Source organism: Ischnura elegans, chromosome 7 (genome assembly GCF_921293095.1).
Source record: "Ischnura elegans chromosome 7, ioIscEleg1.1, whole genome shotgun sequence".
Classification (NCBI taxonomy): domain Eukaryota; kingdom Metazoa; phylum Arthropoda; class Insecta; order Odonata; family Coenagrionidae; genus Ischnura; species Ischnura elegans.
The window spans coordinates 110,822,125-110,841,724 of NC_060252.1; the positions used below are offsets into that span (position 1 = coordinate 110,822,125).

Sequence of the window (19,600 nt, forward strand, 5' to 3'; positions counted from 1 at the left end):
AAAAAAAGTTTTCTCGGTATCGTAAGCATGAGCTTGCGTTTCCGTAACGGATATCAACACCGCGGGCGTAAACAAATGAGAGGTGGCGAAGGAGGGTCTTTGCCTCCTCAGACGTAAATACGTGAATCGAAAGATAGCGGCGTGGCGAGGGACCAGCATCACCGTGACTACGCAACTTTTGCCTCTCCGGCTAATAGATGACGTCTGTCTGGAGCCCCCTCACAATTACCCCTCCCCATTCATCCGCCATGCCGCTGCTGCTGTCGCCTTTAAGTTCGGTGGCGCTCGAGAAGGGGCGACAGAACAGCGAGGATCGTCCCGGCGCAATCATTCCACGACAGGGAAGGCGAAAACAGTTGACGAACGCAGCCCGAAGACAACCCGACGCAATTGTGAGTACTCTCATCACGATCATTACATACGAATCTCCATTCTGCTTCCTGATTTGTTGTCAACCATCGCACATTTTAAATGGGTTATCGAAAGTCGCCACTCGCGTCGCTGACAGGTATAGCGATCCGAATTTCACGGGCAAATAAGGTATGATTAGGGCCGTTGGCCGATGTTTATGTTTGCGCTGATATGATTCGTCAAATTTACGGCTTATCTATGCCGTTCCTATCGACTGGAAATGTTACACCGTGTATAATGACAATACATGGATCGCTCACACCTCAACGCCGCGCTGCGGATATTTCTGAAAACAGATTGAAATGCGCCCAACGCGGGAAAATAATTTTCGATTTTCCATTGCTATTGCACTTATTGGATTAATCATGAGCGAAAAAAATTAACTACAATAATTACATTTCCCACAAAAAAATAATTAGGCCCTTTTGACCGTGGGCGATGTTATAGTAACATTGAAAACATAGTATTTAAAGGTATTTTTAAGGAAAATTCCTCATGATTGTTCCAATGTGGAGAAAGTCCACTTCATCTCGCTTTATCCCTCGGATTATATGCTATTCTACTGTAACACAATTTCGCTTGAAATGACATTTGAAAATTGCTTTTGTCTATCATTAGAAGCAAGTCAGAATTGCGAGTGCTGTACGTGTAATATAAAAAATTCCACCGAATCTGCCGTGAGAGTATCTCCGTTTTCAACGGGAGCGACTGGTGCCTTCACCATGCTGTCACCTCGACTATCACCCGCCGATAAATCTTTGTTTATTTGTTTTTTTTTGCTTTGATCGCGAAGACGCCAGAGCAGGAGTGATGCATCAAAAGCGTTCGAGATTGATACGGATACGTTATCAAAGAGTAAGCAAGTAATGGATTTATGATCGTTCGGGTTGAGGTCCTTCACTAATAGGGTAGTTTCCTTCATCAAAGAAACCGAAAGGCATTGATTGCGATTCCTTACCCACCATTAGTGTATTCGTAATATACAAATTATTTGGTTTTAGAAATCCCAGTTTATACGAATGGCAAAGGTCAATTTTATCCTCATTTAAAAAAGGCCAAATTGGCGCCCGTGCGATTCCACTCCACGTGACGTCACAGGGACCTAGTTTATATACGAGTAGATAGGAGTTTTATATCGTCTGAGATTACTACTGCATGCATGAGGCACAGAGCTCAGGGAAACATCACGTAATAATCACACATTAAAAATACCTAAGTTTGGAAAGGTTCCTTCGTTGGGTAAGGTATTAATTATCCCTATTTAAGCGAAGCGCTACCAGCTAGCAGGGTACTCTGCTACCTGCCAGCATCCTGCGTCGTATCAGCGCTCAAAGCCTCGCCCCAAGGTCACCTCACTCGCGGCAGCGGGAACCAGAACGATGTCACACTGGGTTTTCCCAGCATTCATACTTAGCCGTCGCGTTTTCGCGCTCTTTAAAATTTTCACTTTTCATTTAATCGCGAAAAATGGATGTCGTAATTTAAAAATCTAAAAGCGTGAAATACGTACTCCAGGAGTAATAATCTTTCGATTTAGGCAATAAAAATATAATAGGAAACCACCCTATTGTAAAACTCTAAATCGCAGAAAATTGAAAGAATTCGGCATATTGAAGGGAAAAAAAGGGTAGAGGGAAAACATTTTTCCAAATTGAGGCAATCCCCGAAAATATTAAATTTTAAATGAGGCCAAAGTTGCCGCCCACTTTTCATGAGTCCTTGACGTCACTGGAGTTTCGGCTCTCTCGACTCCTTCAGGCAACACCGCTCTCTGTTGTAGGATGGAATTGCACGCAATAGAGTAAACAACAACAATAAACCAGGCGAGGCCAATGAGCGAGGGCCATGAGTAGCGGAGACACCATTACCCGCCCGGAATGAGTTCGTGACGCATTCAACGCATCTGCGAAAGGGTTAGAGCCGCGGATTTCCCGTAGGAGAATAGCGTAGAATAGGGTAGGTACAGATGGGGAAACCGAAAAAAATTGGTCTCTTTATTTTTCGCACTCTATCACGATCGGTAATTTTTTTTAATTGGTGGAAAAGCACGATATGTGCAGGTACGCTCTTAGCCAAAATCACCATGGAGACCACGGCTTGGCGTCCAATCCGACGGACGAAATTGTTGAAGTGCTCTCCTCAGAGCGCTCGCTAATAATTGCATTTTCCCGAGATTTTTTCGAAAAAATATTGTCAGTGCCCTTACGTAATGTAAAACCTCAACACTTATTCTCATTACTGTCAGTATTAAGTGATTAAATGCGCGGGCCGAATGCTGACCTATGTGTGTGGTGCTTGGCACTAATTGGAATTATTTTGATCGTTTATAATACCGAATGGTTGAGTTCCATTCGTTGGGTTCAAGTTCGGACTTTTTTGGAACAGAAAATTTCCATTCCGACGACGCAATGAGCACACGAAGTGAGCCTTCGGATTATAAAATAAAACTACTTCCAATCGCGTTGCAACCTGTGGAGATCAACCGTTCTGAATGAAAACTAAGAGCGAGCAAATAAAAAAAATGAGTGAGAGGCATAAATCAGAGCATTAATCATTAAAAGTGTATCGTTTAAAAACAGGCAGGCAACGGCGTCCTTGGCTTTGTGAGCATGCCGCCCGCAGACGCGAAAAGGTTGCCGACCCCTGCGCTGAAGGATAATAGACTATCATGTTGCCTGTTTTGATGACAATGGCCGAGCATCTATCGTCTGTCAGCCAGAAAAGAAATCTCAAGTTTCCTCAAAGCAATTACGAGCATTACTTGCGATTGAAATGAAATATCTGTTAAGATGCGCGTCCAAGATATTTTTCTGAGATTTCCTAAACTCAATTTTATGAGCTGACCTCGGCAAATTCTTTTTAATGATAGCAGAGTGAGTCTCAGGGCAGATTCGATGATAATTTTACATGGAATTAAAATCACAGGCGATTTTCCATTGCTTATTATGAAAAATGAATGCAAATTTCAAATGTTACTTTATGCGAAATAGCATTTGAAATTTTTAGCCGTACAACACTGTATCAGTGCATTAAATGTGTAACAGCTCAATAACATATAACCCTAGAGTTTTGACGAGTTGAATTAGATTTTGCCCATATTTGTATACAATTTAAATTTAAATTCGATTTTTGCTATGTACAATTACTACTACATCGTCTACATCATCGTCTACCATCGGGAGGGTCGAATTAAAAGCTATTTTGGTGGAAATTTTAATTAATTTGGGTAATATTTTCGCAATTCATTTTTCCAATTTTTTAAATAACTTTGAAAAATCGAAAGTAGTTAGCTATTTTTTCTTAAGTATTGTCACACGATAATCACACGACGATTCTTTAATTTCCTTGCCTCCACGTTTAACTTTACTCAAGCAAAACTTTGGAGGGCAATTGTTTGGATCGCCATTTTTGCTCTTCACGCAAAAGATATCCTTGAAATTAAATTATTGTATTTGCACATTTTTAAGCGTGTTACCCTCCAAATGGAAAATTAGAGCTTCCAAGCTGAGCACAAAATACCTTCGCGTCAAAAAAATGGTGAACCTGAAATGTAAAAAATATGTATAACTATTGTTCTCAATAGTAACGAGAAAGAAGTCATAGAACGTGTATATCTGTCTAGTATAATAAAAGAAGTTATGCCAACGAAGTTTCACTTTGGTAACGAGAAAGGAATCATAACAGCTACTGTTTTTCCTAGCGACGAGAAGGAACCATGAGATGCAGTTTTCATTCTGGTTATCGCTAAGAAACCAGAGCAAGCATTTTTAAATCTAATAACTAGAAAGGAAACACACAACGCATATTTCATTCTGATAACGAGAAAGCCATATTTCAAAACTTAATTTCCGTTACGATAAAGGAGTCATGAAACCCAGATTACGTTCTTCTTGTAAGTAGCCGCTGAGCAAAAAAGGCAATTCACTGAGTAAAAAAGGCACGCCTTCAAAGGCGTGAATCTCCGTTCCAATTCATTTTGATATTATTCAAGCGACCTTATAAAAATGGGCTACGAGTCAGTGCTGTAGTTGGGCCGGTACGGCGTACCCCCATAAAATCCAAACTCGTTATAAGCATACCAGCTAAAATACCTTCGCGGCCGGATGTATAGTACATGTTCAGCTGTTGGAATATTTGGTGGGTACCGCCTAATTTTTTTTTCTAACTACAGCACTGCTCCGAGTATTATCATCGCTGCTTCCCAGGGAACCCTGGAAATTTTCCATTGTTCTATCGTACAGGATATAATTCAAAAAGTTGCAGGTAAGAAAGAATACAACAAAGCTGGAATCTAATTCAATGGTGAAAATGCCTTTTAATTACGGCCAACAATCTTTACACGCCCGAGAAAATCTGAAAACACTCCTTGTGCAGGGAAAATTTAGATTTCAGAATGCTTTTAGAGGAAGGATGGGGTTTATTGTCGATGTTCCAAGGCTTGTATCAGGGAACACGAATGACGGTAACACCGCAAGGCGTTTCTTCGATTCCCTAGACTTGGCCGCTGATTTGACGGGCAATTGAGTAAATGTAGACTGCAATAGCATATGTAAACCGTGCACTGTAAAGCATATGTAACATTCACGCATGTTTGCATATGAAATGGTTAAATACTTCATCTAAATTGTATGTTTTCGTAGGAAAGTGTAATGTACCATCAAAAGAAAATTAATTTTTCATTATTACAGGTATCAATGTTGACCTCATCAAACATTTTTCCATCATATTCTTGAACCTTTGAATCAATACCCTTGAATTTTCCACTGCTCATAATGTCTAATCCTGGTGCTTTAGTAGAAATCTACAACAAATATAAATTTGGCACAAGGAGACGGAGGTCACGATACCCCTGATCGAGACTGGAAGCTACGTACCCTGAAAGATTGGAAGGAAATCCTTCAGCATATACGGGTAGTTAATCCAATTTGTGCGTTCATGAACAGGAAGGAGCTTTTGAGAGGATCGTTATGTAAAAGTTTATTGAAAAGTTTATTGAAGAGTTTGATCTGGAGTGCAGCTCTCTACGGTGCGGAAACTTGGACACTGAGGAAAGAAGACAAGAGAAGATTGGAGGCATTCGAGATGTGGGTATGGAGAAGAATGGAGAGGTTGAAATGGACGGAGAGGAAAAGGAACGACGAAGTGCTGAATATGGTTGGCGAGGAGAGGCAGCTTTTAGATGAGATACGCAGGAGACAGAAGGTTTGGATGGAGCGAATACTTAGCGGTGAGGGGATGTTGAAAATGGTGTTAGAGGGTAGAATGTTAGGGAAACGAGGGAGGGGAAGGAAAAGAATAGGATTTTTAGATAGATTGAAAGGGAGTAGGCCTTACAGTGAATTAACGAAGGCAGTGCTGGGAGGAAAGGGAAGTTCTCAGATCACGTCTTTAGTACTCCATGGTAACCTACCTTAATCGGTAGACTACTATAATAATAATAATCCAATTTGTCGCAAAAATCGGTTATTCTCATTGAGTTCGAGATCATTATCTAATGCTGAAACAAAGATCGATGGATTTGAAATTCCCGGGGAGGTGTACGTAAGAACAAGACATGATGGACCCCGTCAAAGCCTGATTGTTGGATCCGTGCCTGCTTGGGTAAGCCCAGAAAACAGTATTCAATTGATAGCAAAAGAGCAATCAATATGATTGAAAGTTTTGACAACAGCGAAATAAGCGAACGCATTCAAAAACGAAATCATTTTATTTCTGATTCTGTGACTTAAGATATTATGCCAATGCAATACTCTCGGACTGGAGATAATATGACTGAAATCTATACTAAAGCCTCATGGGGAAGAATATTTAACTATTGATACTTGTAATCATTATAAGATATTCGTTGTAAATCGATTAATATCATACTGCACTGTGATGATACCAATAAATTTGTTTAAATAAATACTACACGAAATCGAAAGTAGGTATTAGAAACTATAACGGTTAACATTTTGTTTACATGGAGATTCTACCGTTAACCTTTACTGTTGTTGTTTTTATCTTGATTAAGTGTGCAACATAAGGAGTACATTAATTTTAGTTCTTAAAAAGACATTTAACTTCATTGAAACGTATTTTATTTCTTCCGTAAGCACGGTTCCCCAAGGTCACGCGTGTGGGCGCCCATAATTCCATAAATTTTGTTTTTTTCACAGCCATTCAACGATGAGAGCTTTCCTATCATCGATCAAATCGAAAGACTTGAGAAATCCACTTCAACTCGGAATTTCGCACTACGGAGCGATTTGCTGGGAATATCACGGCGATTGTATCAAGTAGAAAATTATGATAAGTGGTCGTAGGCAGTGGTGCCAATGTGTGACCAAAGAGGAGAAATTGGAAATCCAAGCACAGTGGGGCCAAATTCGGAGAAAGTCGGCAAAATACCAAATACTTGTCTGATTTGCATAAAAAATTTTATATGATTGTATATTATGAGCTGGTTATTGGGAATATAGAATAAAATTTTAAGAAAAAGAAAAGCAGAAAAATTATAAACAAATTAAAAAATTTGCATTGAACTTTTAATTGTTTCTTACTGAGAACGGAAATATTGTCATAACCTTGAGAAAAACTCGTGCACATATGTAATCGAATTTATATGTTTATAAATTTCAGAAATATTGTTTTACAAGACAATTAATGGTTTAAGATATAAAAATTCAACTCCTAATGTAGCTTTCACTACATAAATTTCAAGTAAAATATCAAATTAATCACTTCTTAGAAGAATGATGAAGATCAGATGGATCGACCGAGTTAGTAACGAGGAAGTCCTAAGAAGAGTAGGAGAGAAGAGAAGCCTCAAGAAACCCTTAATAAGAAGACGAAACAACCTTATAGGCCACATCTAGAGACATGATGGAAGGCAAGAACGGAAAAGGAAGACCTCGAACAAAATATATGGAACAAGTAAAGAAGGATGTGATAGAGAAGAAATACGTAGGTGTGAAAAGATTAGCTGATAGGAGAACTGAGTGGAGGGCTGCGTCAAACCAATCCTAGGATTGTTTACCAGTGATGATGAATCACTTCTAAATACAAATTAAAAATAAATTCTAATATTAACAAGTCAAACGCTAAAGAAATGCCTTCGCCAAAGAAAACGCGCGCGCCGCATCGCAAGCATTCCTCCGGGTGCAGGGCCGCGCCTGCACTGGCTGGGTGCTCAATTGCACGGCACCCGAGCGAGCGAGGTCGCAACCGCGAGACAGCAGAGGTCGGTGGTGTCGTGTTCGGAGCTGTGCGGAGTATCAAGGTCGACCAATCCTCCTCGCTTGCGTAACACGCGTCGTCTTCGTGGAGGGGGCCACGTGCGCAATTTTAAACCCAAAAGCGATCGCAGTCCGATGTATAGACGTTCGAGAAGCAATAGCAGCGGTATGTCTTCTATTTTTGCATGATAACTCTGTGCAACAGGGCATAACATACGTGCACTATACAGACTGTCCCAAGGGTCGTGTGTCATTTTTGACCTGTAATTTTAGTAACTTTCCATCGAGTAATGTTCATGAAAATTGGCACACTTACCAGGAAAGGTCCTAAGTTTTGTTGAGTGTAAGCAAAATTATACAATTTTGACCTTTTGACCTCACAATGTGGGCCCAAACCAAAATTTTGAATTTGCCTTATGGGGTTTCAATGTTAAAAAATTCGAGATAGAAAAATGTCTGAATTTCATTGACCAAGATGTAAATTCTTAGGTTTTCGGACACGAGAAACCCGAAAATAACACTTTTATTTACGAAAATTCAACCGTTGACCCAGTAAGGTCACCGTCAAGATCATAAGGGTGGCAAAGAGAATAGCATACCAACAAAGGTGTCGATCCATGGGTTTTATAGGGTGCCCAAGTCATTGGTATTGTCCAAATACACGTATTATTCACTAATTGACCACTGAGGGTCACAATGAAGGTCAAAGGTCATAGAGTTAAACGTCGGGCCATCATGACAACCAACGTGTCAAACCATAGGTTTTGAAGGGTGCCAAAGTCGTATAGTGTGAGTACGCAAATGCATATTTTCACTTTTGCCGATCACGCCGTGCAAGCATTGGTGAAATAATCTCGAAATATCCATCAAAGCATTTTTATAAATGTCTCTTGGTAATCATAAATGAAGTAATGCGTGCTCGTAGGAGTTCAAGGAATAAAAACTTTGCTTTTTCCTCACGGTAATTTATTTTGTCCGATCGTTTTCAAGGATGACCTAGAAAATGTGAATGTCTTGTATGTGAATGTGTATGCTTTTACGAAACCATAGTCGAATTAAATAAATCACCGCGTGGAAAAAGCAAAGTTTTTATTCCTTCAACTCCTACGATAAAGGATTTCAACAAATCCACGCCCGCTACTATTACTTATAATGCGTGCTCTTTTGATTTGACGATAAAGAACTAATATTTGACGCTATATCATGATATCTTCGGGTTAAAAGGGTCGAAACAGCAACAATATATATGTTAGCTGTGAAACTAGAAAAAAAACGTTAGCTTAAAATCTATTTTACCTCTGCTTTGACGCAAAATTAAACTGTCTCTTCGAGACAGCAAAAATTCATCTTACCTTAGACTTCACTGAAAACGTAAACCTAGGGCCACAGTTGATTACGATATGGGAAATGCTTTGTATCTATGCTTTTCACGAAGGTGGTGACCCTCCTTAAAAGACCGCATCCATCCCGCTCGAAACATCGAAAGTATAATCGATTTCCAAACGTATGATGGTGAAATTTTGACAGCATCAACTTTTACCTTCATCTCAAATGCGAAAGTTTTACTGTTTAAGAAAGAAATGTTCCTCTCCACAGGTAATGTAATGCTTATCACCACAATAATATAAGCTATGCACATGGACGCCGACTTACAAAAAATATTAGGGGGCCCAAACCGGGGATCGTGCCCCGGGAAATTTTATAAGTAGTGAATTTTGAGTTTTTTTAAGCATTTTAGAAGAGTCACATGATCAACATTAGAACCCTGATAGCTCGAATTTCGATATCTGGACACTCCGGGGAAGATGAACAAGCGTGGCACATTTTTTCCTCACACCCAAATCTAATTTTTGAGGGGGCTCGGGCCCCCTTAGGCCCCATGGAGTCGGCGCCACTGGCTATGCATAAAAGTAATCAGAGGAATAGTGCGATCTTTACAATATGAAGGACTTTCACGACATCTCGCCAGAATATGTTTAATTTATGAGAAAATTTTAATGATAAATGAAAATAATAACCCTCCATGGATTTTTCATGATGTTGACCCAGGTTACGTCGTCGTGAGCAACAGCCATGATCAACAATATTTTTAACGTAAGAATAATAATCACAGCAGCACAATCAAAACCTCTGTTGACGTCATTACGAATCCGCTAAACGTTGCTTTTCTCAGAACTTTCAATCGCATTACAATTGGTCACGAAAAATACTGCTTGAGAGGGGGAGATCTTAAGACGTGCATTCGTAGACTAGGGGTCAGCAAATGTAATGCAAAGTAAACGCAAAGGAATGAGCGCGAATTTTAGCGTACCTCAATTCAGCACCAATTGAGTGACAGGCGTTTATTTTGAAGTACAAGAGCGTCAATACATTCGCGCCCTGCCTTACGCTCTCGTTATGAGATTTGGAAGAGACGCGAAAGCACGCATGAAAGCGCGCGACCTCACGTATTTGACAGAGACACCAGAGTTCTCCACGTAATGATAAAAGACAATGATTCTGATTCCAAGAACGTTATCGACATTCTCATATAACGCTAGGACGCCGTAGAGGGCTGTGCGAAAGTAACTTGGGTCATTAACATCATGAGTCAACAATCCGAAGATTGGTTTGACACAGACAGTGGCGCTGACTCCATGGGGCCTAAGGGGGCCCGAGCCCCCTCAAAAATTCGTTATAGGCGTGAGAAAAAAAATGTGTCAGGCTAGTCGATTTTCCCCGGAGTGTTCAGATATCGAGATTCGAGTTATCAGGGTTCTAATGTTGATCATATGACTCTTTAAAATGCTTAAAAAACTTAAAACTCACTACTTGTAAAATTTCCCGGGGCAACATCCCCGGTTTGACCCCCCCCCCCCCCCCCCCCAATATTTTTTGTAAGTCGGCATCCCTGGACAAAGCTGTCACTTCAACACGAGAGGGAATGAGGAGTCCTCTCATAGCTCCAAGTGCCAAAAGTCCGATTGTATGGAATACGCTCCGATACATTGATTTCTTGCCTGAGGTGAGGTGGAAGAAATCTTCTGCGACTTACATGGACAACCGTGTCACGCAGTTAAAAAATCAAATACTTAGAGATCTTACGAGCGAGAATTTAACAGGTAGTTCTTCATAATGCGAGAATTCCCGGCAAACGACACTTCTTATCTCGTGATACAAAATTTGAGATTGTAATTGCCACAAAAAAGCTAGAAGTTACCGTGGAAATACCCCGTTAAGACGGTCGAAGGCTCCGCTCCACGGTGTCATAAAACGACCGTTTTCGCAGTAGAATCCTGGGGGTCAGTAATCGTAGAGTAAAGAAGGTTAAGAGTCTCAGCTGGTGTCTTTCTGGTAGGTCTTTTTGCATGAGTGCCTGGAAAACAACTCACTTTTTCGAGGTTTGAACGGTTTTAATAGAAGCATGGCCTTCGATCGTATCCAAAGAAAACGAAATGAACTTCAATGAAACGTGCACTTACCTCGGCTGAAAAACCTCCAACGTCTTCACCATGGACCATTTGAGAATCGGTGCCTTGAAGCAAAACATAAAAAAGGTGAATGCTGAGCGTTTAAACCCATAAAGCTTCAATAACCTCACCGCGTCGCGGCTAATCCAACTCCCGACGCGCGGAGACGAACCCTGCCGCGCGATCGAAAAATCAATGTAATTTCCGGCGACGCAAACTCATTTAAAAGATAACTGCATTAGCACATCAAGAAATCTTCAAACAATTATCTCATATAAGTTAGTCCGCGTGAATTTGCCGAAAACCCATTTGAAACTCTATCTAAATGTAAAACTTTGTCGAAAAACAGTGTCCACCATTTTGTAACTGCACGGTAACAATTTATCGATGATATTCTTTAAGATTACGGAAAATTAAAGAAAAAACCCTATGCCAACAGATTATGTGGTTTTTTATTCCGCAATAATCCACCTATAACTTCACCATCTACTTATTTTGGAAGATTATCAGAGAAAATTGAAGACGGGCGTTTTTATGGAAATTTGCCCACGTTTGAGCCTCTGTATCTCAGTAACGGGTGGGATCTATGTCAAATGAAGTACATATCCATAAATTTCAATCCTTTTTGAGTATATTTGCAAAGTTTCAAGTTTATAACTCAAAAAAAGCCATTTTGTAATTTTTTCCGGCTTTTTCCGATTTCCGCCCACTGTGCGGCGTTTAAAAAGGCAGAAAGAAAAACCGATTGAAAAACAAATATAATTCATAAAGAAAAGAGAACGGTGGTCGTGAAAGCTAGGGATGGTTACCTTTGATTATTGATGATGGTTGATTTGATTATCTAGCGATTTGATCGTTGGATTATTCTTCCTCATAGGATAATCCTCTAAAATCGCTAGAACAGTAATGGCTTTGCCTAGTTTCGCTACTTAGTTGGGCCCTTTTCGCGTGTTTTTCCCCGTCCCACCCCTTCCGAACCTATCCTATCCCAGAGGCGTCGTCGGGCTCCTATCGCGGCGGCGCCTCTTTCCTTTTTCCTTCCTCTCCTCCCCCTCCCCGGGTGATCAGGCGTATAAGTATCTGACTTGGTTCTCGGCCCCGGTGTGTTGTATCCCCGAAGGCCTCCCCTTGAGCCGTCATTCTCCCTCTGCCCCGTCAACGGTTTTCCTAATTTTAGTGTTGAGTATGAAACTATCTACTATCTTATTTGCGTGTTGTAATTGACTGAATGGATTGAATTTGAAAAACAACCCGAACGAAAGAATTCTAGCTAAGTTACTGTTAGTTCCGTCTCTTGGCGAAGATTCGCACTATGTGCCTGTCGTGTTTAACCTTAAACTACAGGAATTGTGACCGGCTCAAGGAAATCAATCAGGCTCAAGAGGCAATGCCTCGTTCAGATTACGATCGTTCCAGCAATCGTTAGAACTATCGTGCATTCACATGACGATGGTTAAAACCTGTGCTGCCCTCTAGTTCTGACATCTAAAGTGAACGGGAAATGGACGATTAGCAAAGCTGTTGAGGTATGCAGGGTCAATATATTACTGTGTTCAACGTGTATTTACCGAATACTTTTTCCTCCGCCCATATTCTTCCTTGCTTGGACAAATCCTTGAGAAAATAGAACGAAGAGTGCCCCACGAACTTTTCGTCTTTCTCTTGTCGCTTCCGTTTCCGGTCTCTCAGCGCCTAACCATCGTAAAGTGGCAACGTTAGGAACAACGCGAACTATTGTCAGGACATGCATTCACACTGCTAGTTGGGCCAACTATCGTTAAGACGATCGCTCGGACAATCGTAACGTGAACGAGGCATTAGGGAAAATGGGGGAGTTAGGGTAGGTAATTACCTCGGCTGTAGAGGTAGCGGTGGTCTTCAAGAAGGGTCCGTCTCGCGGGAGCAGCTCTTTCAGCATCGAACACTCGACGGGAGCCTCACCGAAACAAATACGCCCACTGCTCGCGGGGCAACGCCGCTTTATATGTACATTGGGCCCCATTTGCCCCCAGGTGTCATAGGCCCCTATTTGACCGGAGCCTTGCCCGGTACAGCGGCGGAGGATTGCGCCGCCCGCCCAGCTGCTCTGCCAACGCCCTAGAGCTGTGAGTGAAGGACGGCTCAAGAAATCTCCTGAATTTGACCCTCGCTAACAAAGCTGGCACTCCATCAAAAACGTAATATCCCGACTCCTGGAAAATTTCCAAGTTAAGGTCACTGTTTAGGTCAATGGACAAAAAAAGGCCATTTCAAGCATTGTTTAGAGGAGGAGAGGGGGAATAGAATAGAAAAATACCGGAGATTATAAGATTTTAAAAAAGCAAGGGAAATGAGAAACCAATACCATATATTTATTTATTTAATCCAAAAACAGCACGAGGCCAATTACAGAGGACTACAATAACAGGAGAAACAATTAAGCAACGTAAGCAACAATAACAAAAAATATTCAACAGTATTTACATATAAATAACAAAGAATAGTCATCGGGTGGTGCGAGGAATAGGGGGAAAATTACGATAGTGAAGGTGCAAGTTGGGTGAGGGATGAAAAAAAGGATCAAAATTTGGAATATATGTGCAGAGATGAGAGGTTCCATCCAAAAGATTCATATCTTCCGGATGAGCTTGGAGGAGATGGCGTTCAAGGGAATGGGGGTCAGCACCCTTTTAGGAAAACTTATAATACTTTAGCACTATACTGCTCACCCTTTCAAGCTGTTTTGGTACTTCCAGTCCATCTGCTTGCTCTGTAATACATCATAATTTTTTTACTTTTACATTTATTTTACATATAATATAGCATGGGTTTTCCTTTCAGCCAATGCATTGTAATCAGAAAATTGCCCAGTTCTCAATAGTAAATCTTTTAGTAAGCATTATTTCCAACAGATTAGTTTGCTCGGTGCACAAATATATCACCGATTGATTATTTATCATTTTAACTTTGTGCTCCTATGGTCAATTATTCTGGTGCAGCATAATAAGATTTAATCCCATTTCAAATCATGGCAGTGATGGTAAATGTTTGCCAAAGAGAGGAAGAGATAGGGGAAATGTGTCGCAAAGGGTTTCACAAAAGTTGTGATACAATATTTCACCGTTGACGTAAACTTGTTTTCTTCAGTGGTCTTAGAACCATCTGGTAATGCACATTCCATACAGTTTCACAAACATTAAAGTATCTTTCATCTTTCTCTCACAGTTTTCAATTACCTAAGAATTTCCTGAGAAACTTCATTCCGTGATGGCTGCATATGTGGAACTAGCGCTCCTAGTTGGGGCCCTGCTGCTTCTTTTCTGGTTGCTGAGTTCAAAGCCAAAGAAGTTCCCCCCTGGTGAGTAATGATTCCTCTCTAAGCAAATAACATGGGTGTTCATAGAGCATTTAGGTAGACAGATTCCCACCTCCTATTTTAATTCCTCATTTCTCTCAGGTAACTTTACCTTGGAAATACAAATAAAACTTTTTTGGTTCCCTGATTCAACCCCAGAAAGGATTATGAGCTATGCAACTCAAATGAGCTTGCATGAGGTCAGTGGTGTAATTATGGGGGGGAGGTAAGAGGATAGACCCCCTCAGAGAAATAATGCCTCAGAGAAATAATAAAGGTATTTTAAATCTATAGGGTGGTTTCCTATTATTTATTATGGCCTAAATCGAAAGATTATTACTCCTGGAGTAGGCATTTCACTCTTTCAGATTTTTAAATGACCACATATATTTTTCGAGATCAATTGAAAAGTGAAAATTTTTGTGAAAATAAAGTGTGCGTAAAAAAAAGTGAAAAAAAAAGCTTTCGCCGTGTGAGATGACCTTGGGGCGAGGATATTGTGTGCCGCTACGATGCTGGCTGCTAGCAGGTAGCAGAGTACCCTGCTAGCAGATAGCGCTTGGCTTAAATAAGGATTATTAATACCTTATCAAACGAAGGAAACTTTCCGACCATTGGCAGTTTTAATAGGTGATTATTAAGACATGTTTCCCTGAGCTCTATGCCTCATGCATGCATTGGAAATCTCCGACGATGTAAAACTCCTATCCAGTGGTGTAGCCAGGGGGGGTCCGGATGGGATTCGGGGGGTCCGGATCCCCCCCAAAATATAAAAACACAATTATTGTCCTTCGTAAGAGAAAACAAAATATTGAAAAATCAGGAATTTACAAAATGTTTCTTTAACAAATTAAGTTTTTTCGATTATGAAAAGTGTTGAAATTAGTTTAAAACCCATTTCTTGGTGCCCGGTTTTTCAAAAATTTTACCCCTGGTTTTGGACCCCCCCCCGAACGAATTTCCTGGCTACGCCACTGCTCCTATCTACTCATATAGAAACTAAGTCCCTGTGACATCACGCGGAGTGGCATCGCGTGGGCGCCAATCTAGCCTTTTTCAAATGAGGATAAAATTGACCATTGCTATTCATCTAAACTGGAATCATTCTAAAACCAAATAATTTGTATATTATGAATACACTAATGTTGGGTAACGAATCGCAATTAATGCCTTTATTTTCTTTGATGAAGGAAACTACCCCATTATCTAGTCTTGAAATTTAATAACTGCACCAGCTTAAAGTTCAATTTTTAGTGCCGAGATGATGTAAAATGAATATCCAAGCCAGCAATTTTTTTTTAACTTTCCCGGATTTTCCTATTGATCGGGGGGAAGGGGGGGTCACCAACCAGGGCCATCCCACCCCCCCAAAGTATGTACCTAGTTACTGCACTGCACAAGGTAATGAATTGCTGATAAAAGAGCAAAGTCCAGCCACACATGTCCCCATTTATCTGAATGGTAATGGCAACTCATGGCAGTACACCAGAAGATGAGCAACAACAAAGTCAGACCTCTCGCTTTCAATGTGGAGCGCTCAGACACCATTTCAAGCTCTCGTGATTTTTCACATAACTGCTATAAAATAAATAAAGGTAATACATAAATACTAAAAGTACATCAGGCCAAGATTTATTGGCACCTACGTGTTCCACATCAAAGAACTGCTGTAGAAATAGCATACAAGCTCCTCATTGGATTCTGATAGCAAAGGAAATATAGCACAATATAATTATTTGACTTAACCAGAATTTGAATCCAAATTTCTTTATAATGATGCAGAAATAATATCCCCAAGGAAATAATAATGTTCCCCAGTTATCCATTGCCTATAAACGTGCTTCAAAATATTATGGCTTAATGATGCCACTGGTATCTTAGCTGACTAGAAGTTTGAATATGTTATGCCAAATTATTTAAATCTTTTGGCATATTTCTTACAAACACATGAAATGCTCTTATGCTTCAATGTAATGCTCCCATCAAATAACAACTTTCATTTTTTTAATAAATGCCTATCCAGTAATCTTACTTTCATAGGTTATTGAGAATCATATGAAATGCATATCGATGGCTAAGTTCTAACAACACGTATCTCAAAAACAGCAACAATTCAGAAGAGCTAAAAAACGATTAATTTCTTTAATTGGATGCTGAAATTAAAAACCAAAAGTTTATAAAACTGAAAAAGAAGAATTCATCTGCAAACAAAGAGTTGGTTTTTGCTTGTATTTTATTTTTTAATGTTAATACACTTAGTTTAACATACCTGTCTCAAACCGGCCGAATTTGAGATACGTGTTGTTAGAACATAGCCATCGATATACGTGTTATTCTACAGCATGGGGATCATGTTGTTGTGGTGACTAGGGTGTTGGCCTCCCACCATGTGAGCCCAGGCTCAAATCCCAGGGGTGGAAGAGATTTTTCAGAGATGGACGGATCCCTGCTTCAGTGCTTTCTGGAGGGCATTCCAAGTATAGCACTTCGTTTGTCGGATGGGATGTAATGCCGATGTCACCTTGACACCTTTTCTAAAGAGCAGACTAATGCCGACGCTGGGTTTTTTCTCCACCCTCCCCTCATGGCACACATGACCTCAGCTGATGGCCGTATACTCCAAATACTACACAAATACACCTGCAGTAGCACTGAACTGATGTTGAAACTTCTTAATCACTCGATACCTATTTAAAATGAGAGGAAACTCTCCCATTAACTAAACATGCACCTCTTTCAGGTCCATTCAAGTGGCCGATAGTGGGAAACATCAGGCTGCTATCAACTGGAGGACAGGCTCACACAATGATGTGCAGTGTTCAAAAAGAGTATGGAGATATTGCTGGGCTTTTTACCTTCAACAGGCCAATTGTGGTGCTGTCAGGCTTGGAGGCAATTCGAGAGGCATGCTTCCGCGATGACCTATCGGCACGCCCTCCTAATCAAGTCCACAAAATGTTGTACGATGGAAAAATTCTGGGTAAATATTTTGCATCCTGTTGAAATGGCAGTCAATCATTACATAGGTTTTATCTACATTTTATTTTGTAGATGAGTGGAAGAGGAATCCTAGATTTATTTTAGGCACTTAAACTGCGGCGTTGGAGCCAATTAGGACATTATAGAATCAGAGAATTTTTATAAAAACGGCCTACTCTTGATATTTAAAAGCAAATAAAATAAGTATAGCACCCAATACCCACAAGTAAAACAGTTTTGGTACATGACTAAGACTTCAAACAATGGATTGTTGAATTTGATCACTTTTAAGATGGGATTACCACCCATTACTTTGAACCTTTCTTTCCTATTTGAAGGCATTGCCAGCACACATGGGGAAACATGGAAAGTTCAACGAAGATTCACTTTACAACACCTGAGAGACCTTGGATTTGGTAAACGCACTTTAGAAAGTATAGCCCATGAAGAAATACAAGCTGTATTTGAGGACATTGAAGATATATCTGGGGGACAGAAGAATGGCTTTCCCAACCCTGTAAGCGAAAAATAAGTGCCAACTTCAAAGTTAATCTATTCATAACATATAAGTTTCCAAAGAGCCAATCACTTTGTACATGCTGAAGGGCTGATTTTTGGGTTGTTTCTGTCGTACAAAAGATTTGATGGAAATAAAAATGTAATTCCAATACCTTAAAAGCTTTGTCAGCTCAAATATCAGTGATTTAGATCAAAATATGCAGCCAGTATGAGAAACAATATTGACATTTTCAAGGAACCCATTTCTCACTTCAAAGACAACCCAGAAAGAAAGGTAGATTATATAATCCAATACATTTCTAATGCTGATTCACGCTAAGTATACACGGTTCAATTTATCTTTTCTGCTGAGTATAGGTGAGGCCAAAGCTAATGGGGTGTGCGGACTTAAATTTACTGGGCACATGACTTTCCCTTTGCCAATCAGAAGACAGGAGGCATGGCTTAGCACTTTGAAAATTCAGTCGCTCTCAAACCTCCATTGTTTCGACATTGTAAGCCTGCTAGCAGTGTTGCCAAACCTGGTAGCTGACCATTTCTTGGGTTTCTGTCAAGGGAAGATCCTCAATCCTCTCTACAGTATAGTGTCACAGAATTTATGCCAACAGATCAATGGCAGATTTTTCAGCATCATTACGCAAAGTAATGGCACAATAAAGCAAAATAAAGCATTATTAGATAAATATAAGATAGCAAAATTTAAAATATAATCCTATAAAATTCACATGGTAAAATACACAAAATGTAATAATATGTACATACTTTATAGCAGTGGCGCCGACTCAGTGAGGGGGCCCGAGCCCCCTCAAAAATTCGTTACGGGTGAGAGGAAAGAATGTGTCAGGCTTGTAGATTTTCCCCAGAGTGTATAGATATCGAGATTCGAGTTATCAGGGTTCTAATGTTCATCTTATGAATCTTCTAAAATGCTTAAAAAACTTAAAACTCACTACTTCTAAAATTTCCCAGGGCAAGATCCCCAGTTTGGGCCGCCCCAATGTTTTTGTAAATCAGCATCCCTGCTTAATAGCCTAAAGAGCACGTTAAATCACACTCAGTGGATTGGTCGGGGGCTGTATGGCGTTGTGTAAAGGGATATCCCACATAGCAAGAAAAACATCATGTATATGTTGGAGTACACTAATAATGGTGCTTTAAACTTTACAGTTGTACCACTGAGCCATGTTAAGAGTTAATAATCTTTTTTCACATCTATGCCCGTCAGGCACATTGTACCTGAACTCAGCAATTCCAATATTGCACCTGAGTAAGATTAAAACACGACCATAGTTTCGACTGCTAACGTCATCTTCTGATGAACCATTTCCCTCTTCTTCTGGTGTTCCGAAAGATGACATTAACTATCAAAACCATGGTACTTAGTGTTTTAATGAAAATTCTGCAGAAAAACAAATTTTAAATGTTATTCTTCCAAAATGTTCAGCGAATTCCATAAGTATCAGCGGAAACCACCAACTTTAACAAGGGTGACGTAAGGTGCCTAAAATAGGCAACATTAACTTTGCTCCAGCTTTCTCTCTCAATATTACCCCTCCCCCATTTGCTTTTGCCAGCTCAGACACAAAGATAAAGTGAACCAGTTATAATTTTGGATGAAGTCTCGATTCAATAGATTTCATTTAATCATGAATCTATTTCTTTTATACGATCCCATCTCTGATTAGTATATC

General features: G+C 40.1%; 1 protein-coding gene across 1 annotated transcript in view; it reads left to right on the forward strand.

Moving 5' to 3' along the window:
- Nucleotides 1-285: 285 nt before the first annotated feature.
- The window catches only part of LOC124162214 (methyl farnesoate epoxidase-like), a 29,114-nt gene continuing 9,799 nt past the window's right edge, over nucleotides 286-19,600 (forward strand). The window contains exons 1-4 of the mRNA XM_046538671.1: nucleotides 286-392; nucleotides 14,282-14,414; nucleotides 17,152-17,391; nucleotides 17,729-17,907. Of these exons, the coding sequence (XP_046394627.1) occupies nucleotides 14,324-14,414; nucleotides 17,152-17,391; nucleotides 17,729-17,907 (510 nt within the window). The 5' untranslated portion in view covers nucleotides 286-392; nucleotides 14,282-14,323. The remainder of the gene's footprint in view (nucleotides 393-14,281; nucleotides 14,415-17,151; nucleotides 17,392-17,728; nucleotides 17,908-19,600) is intronic.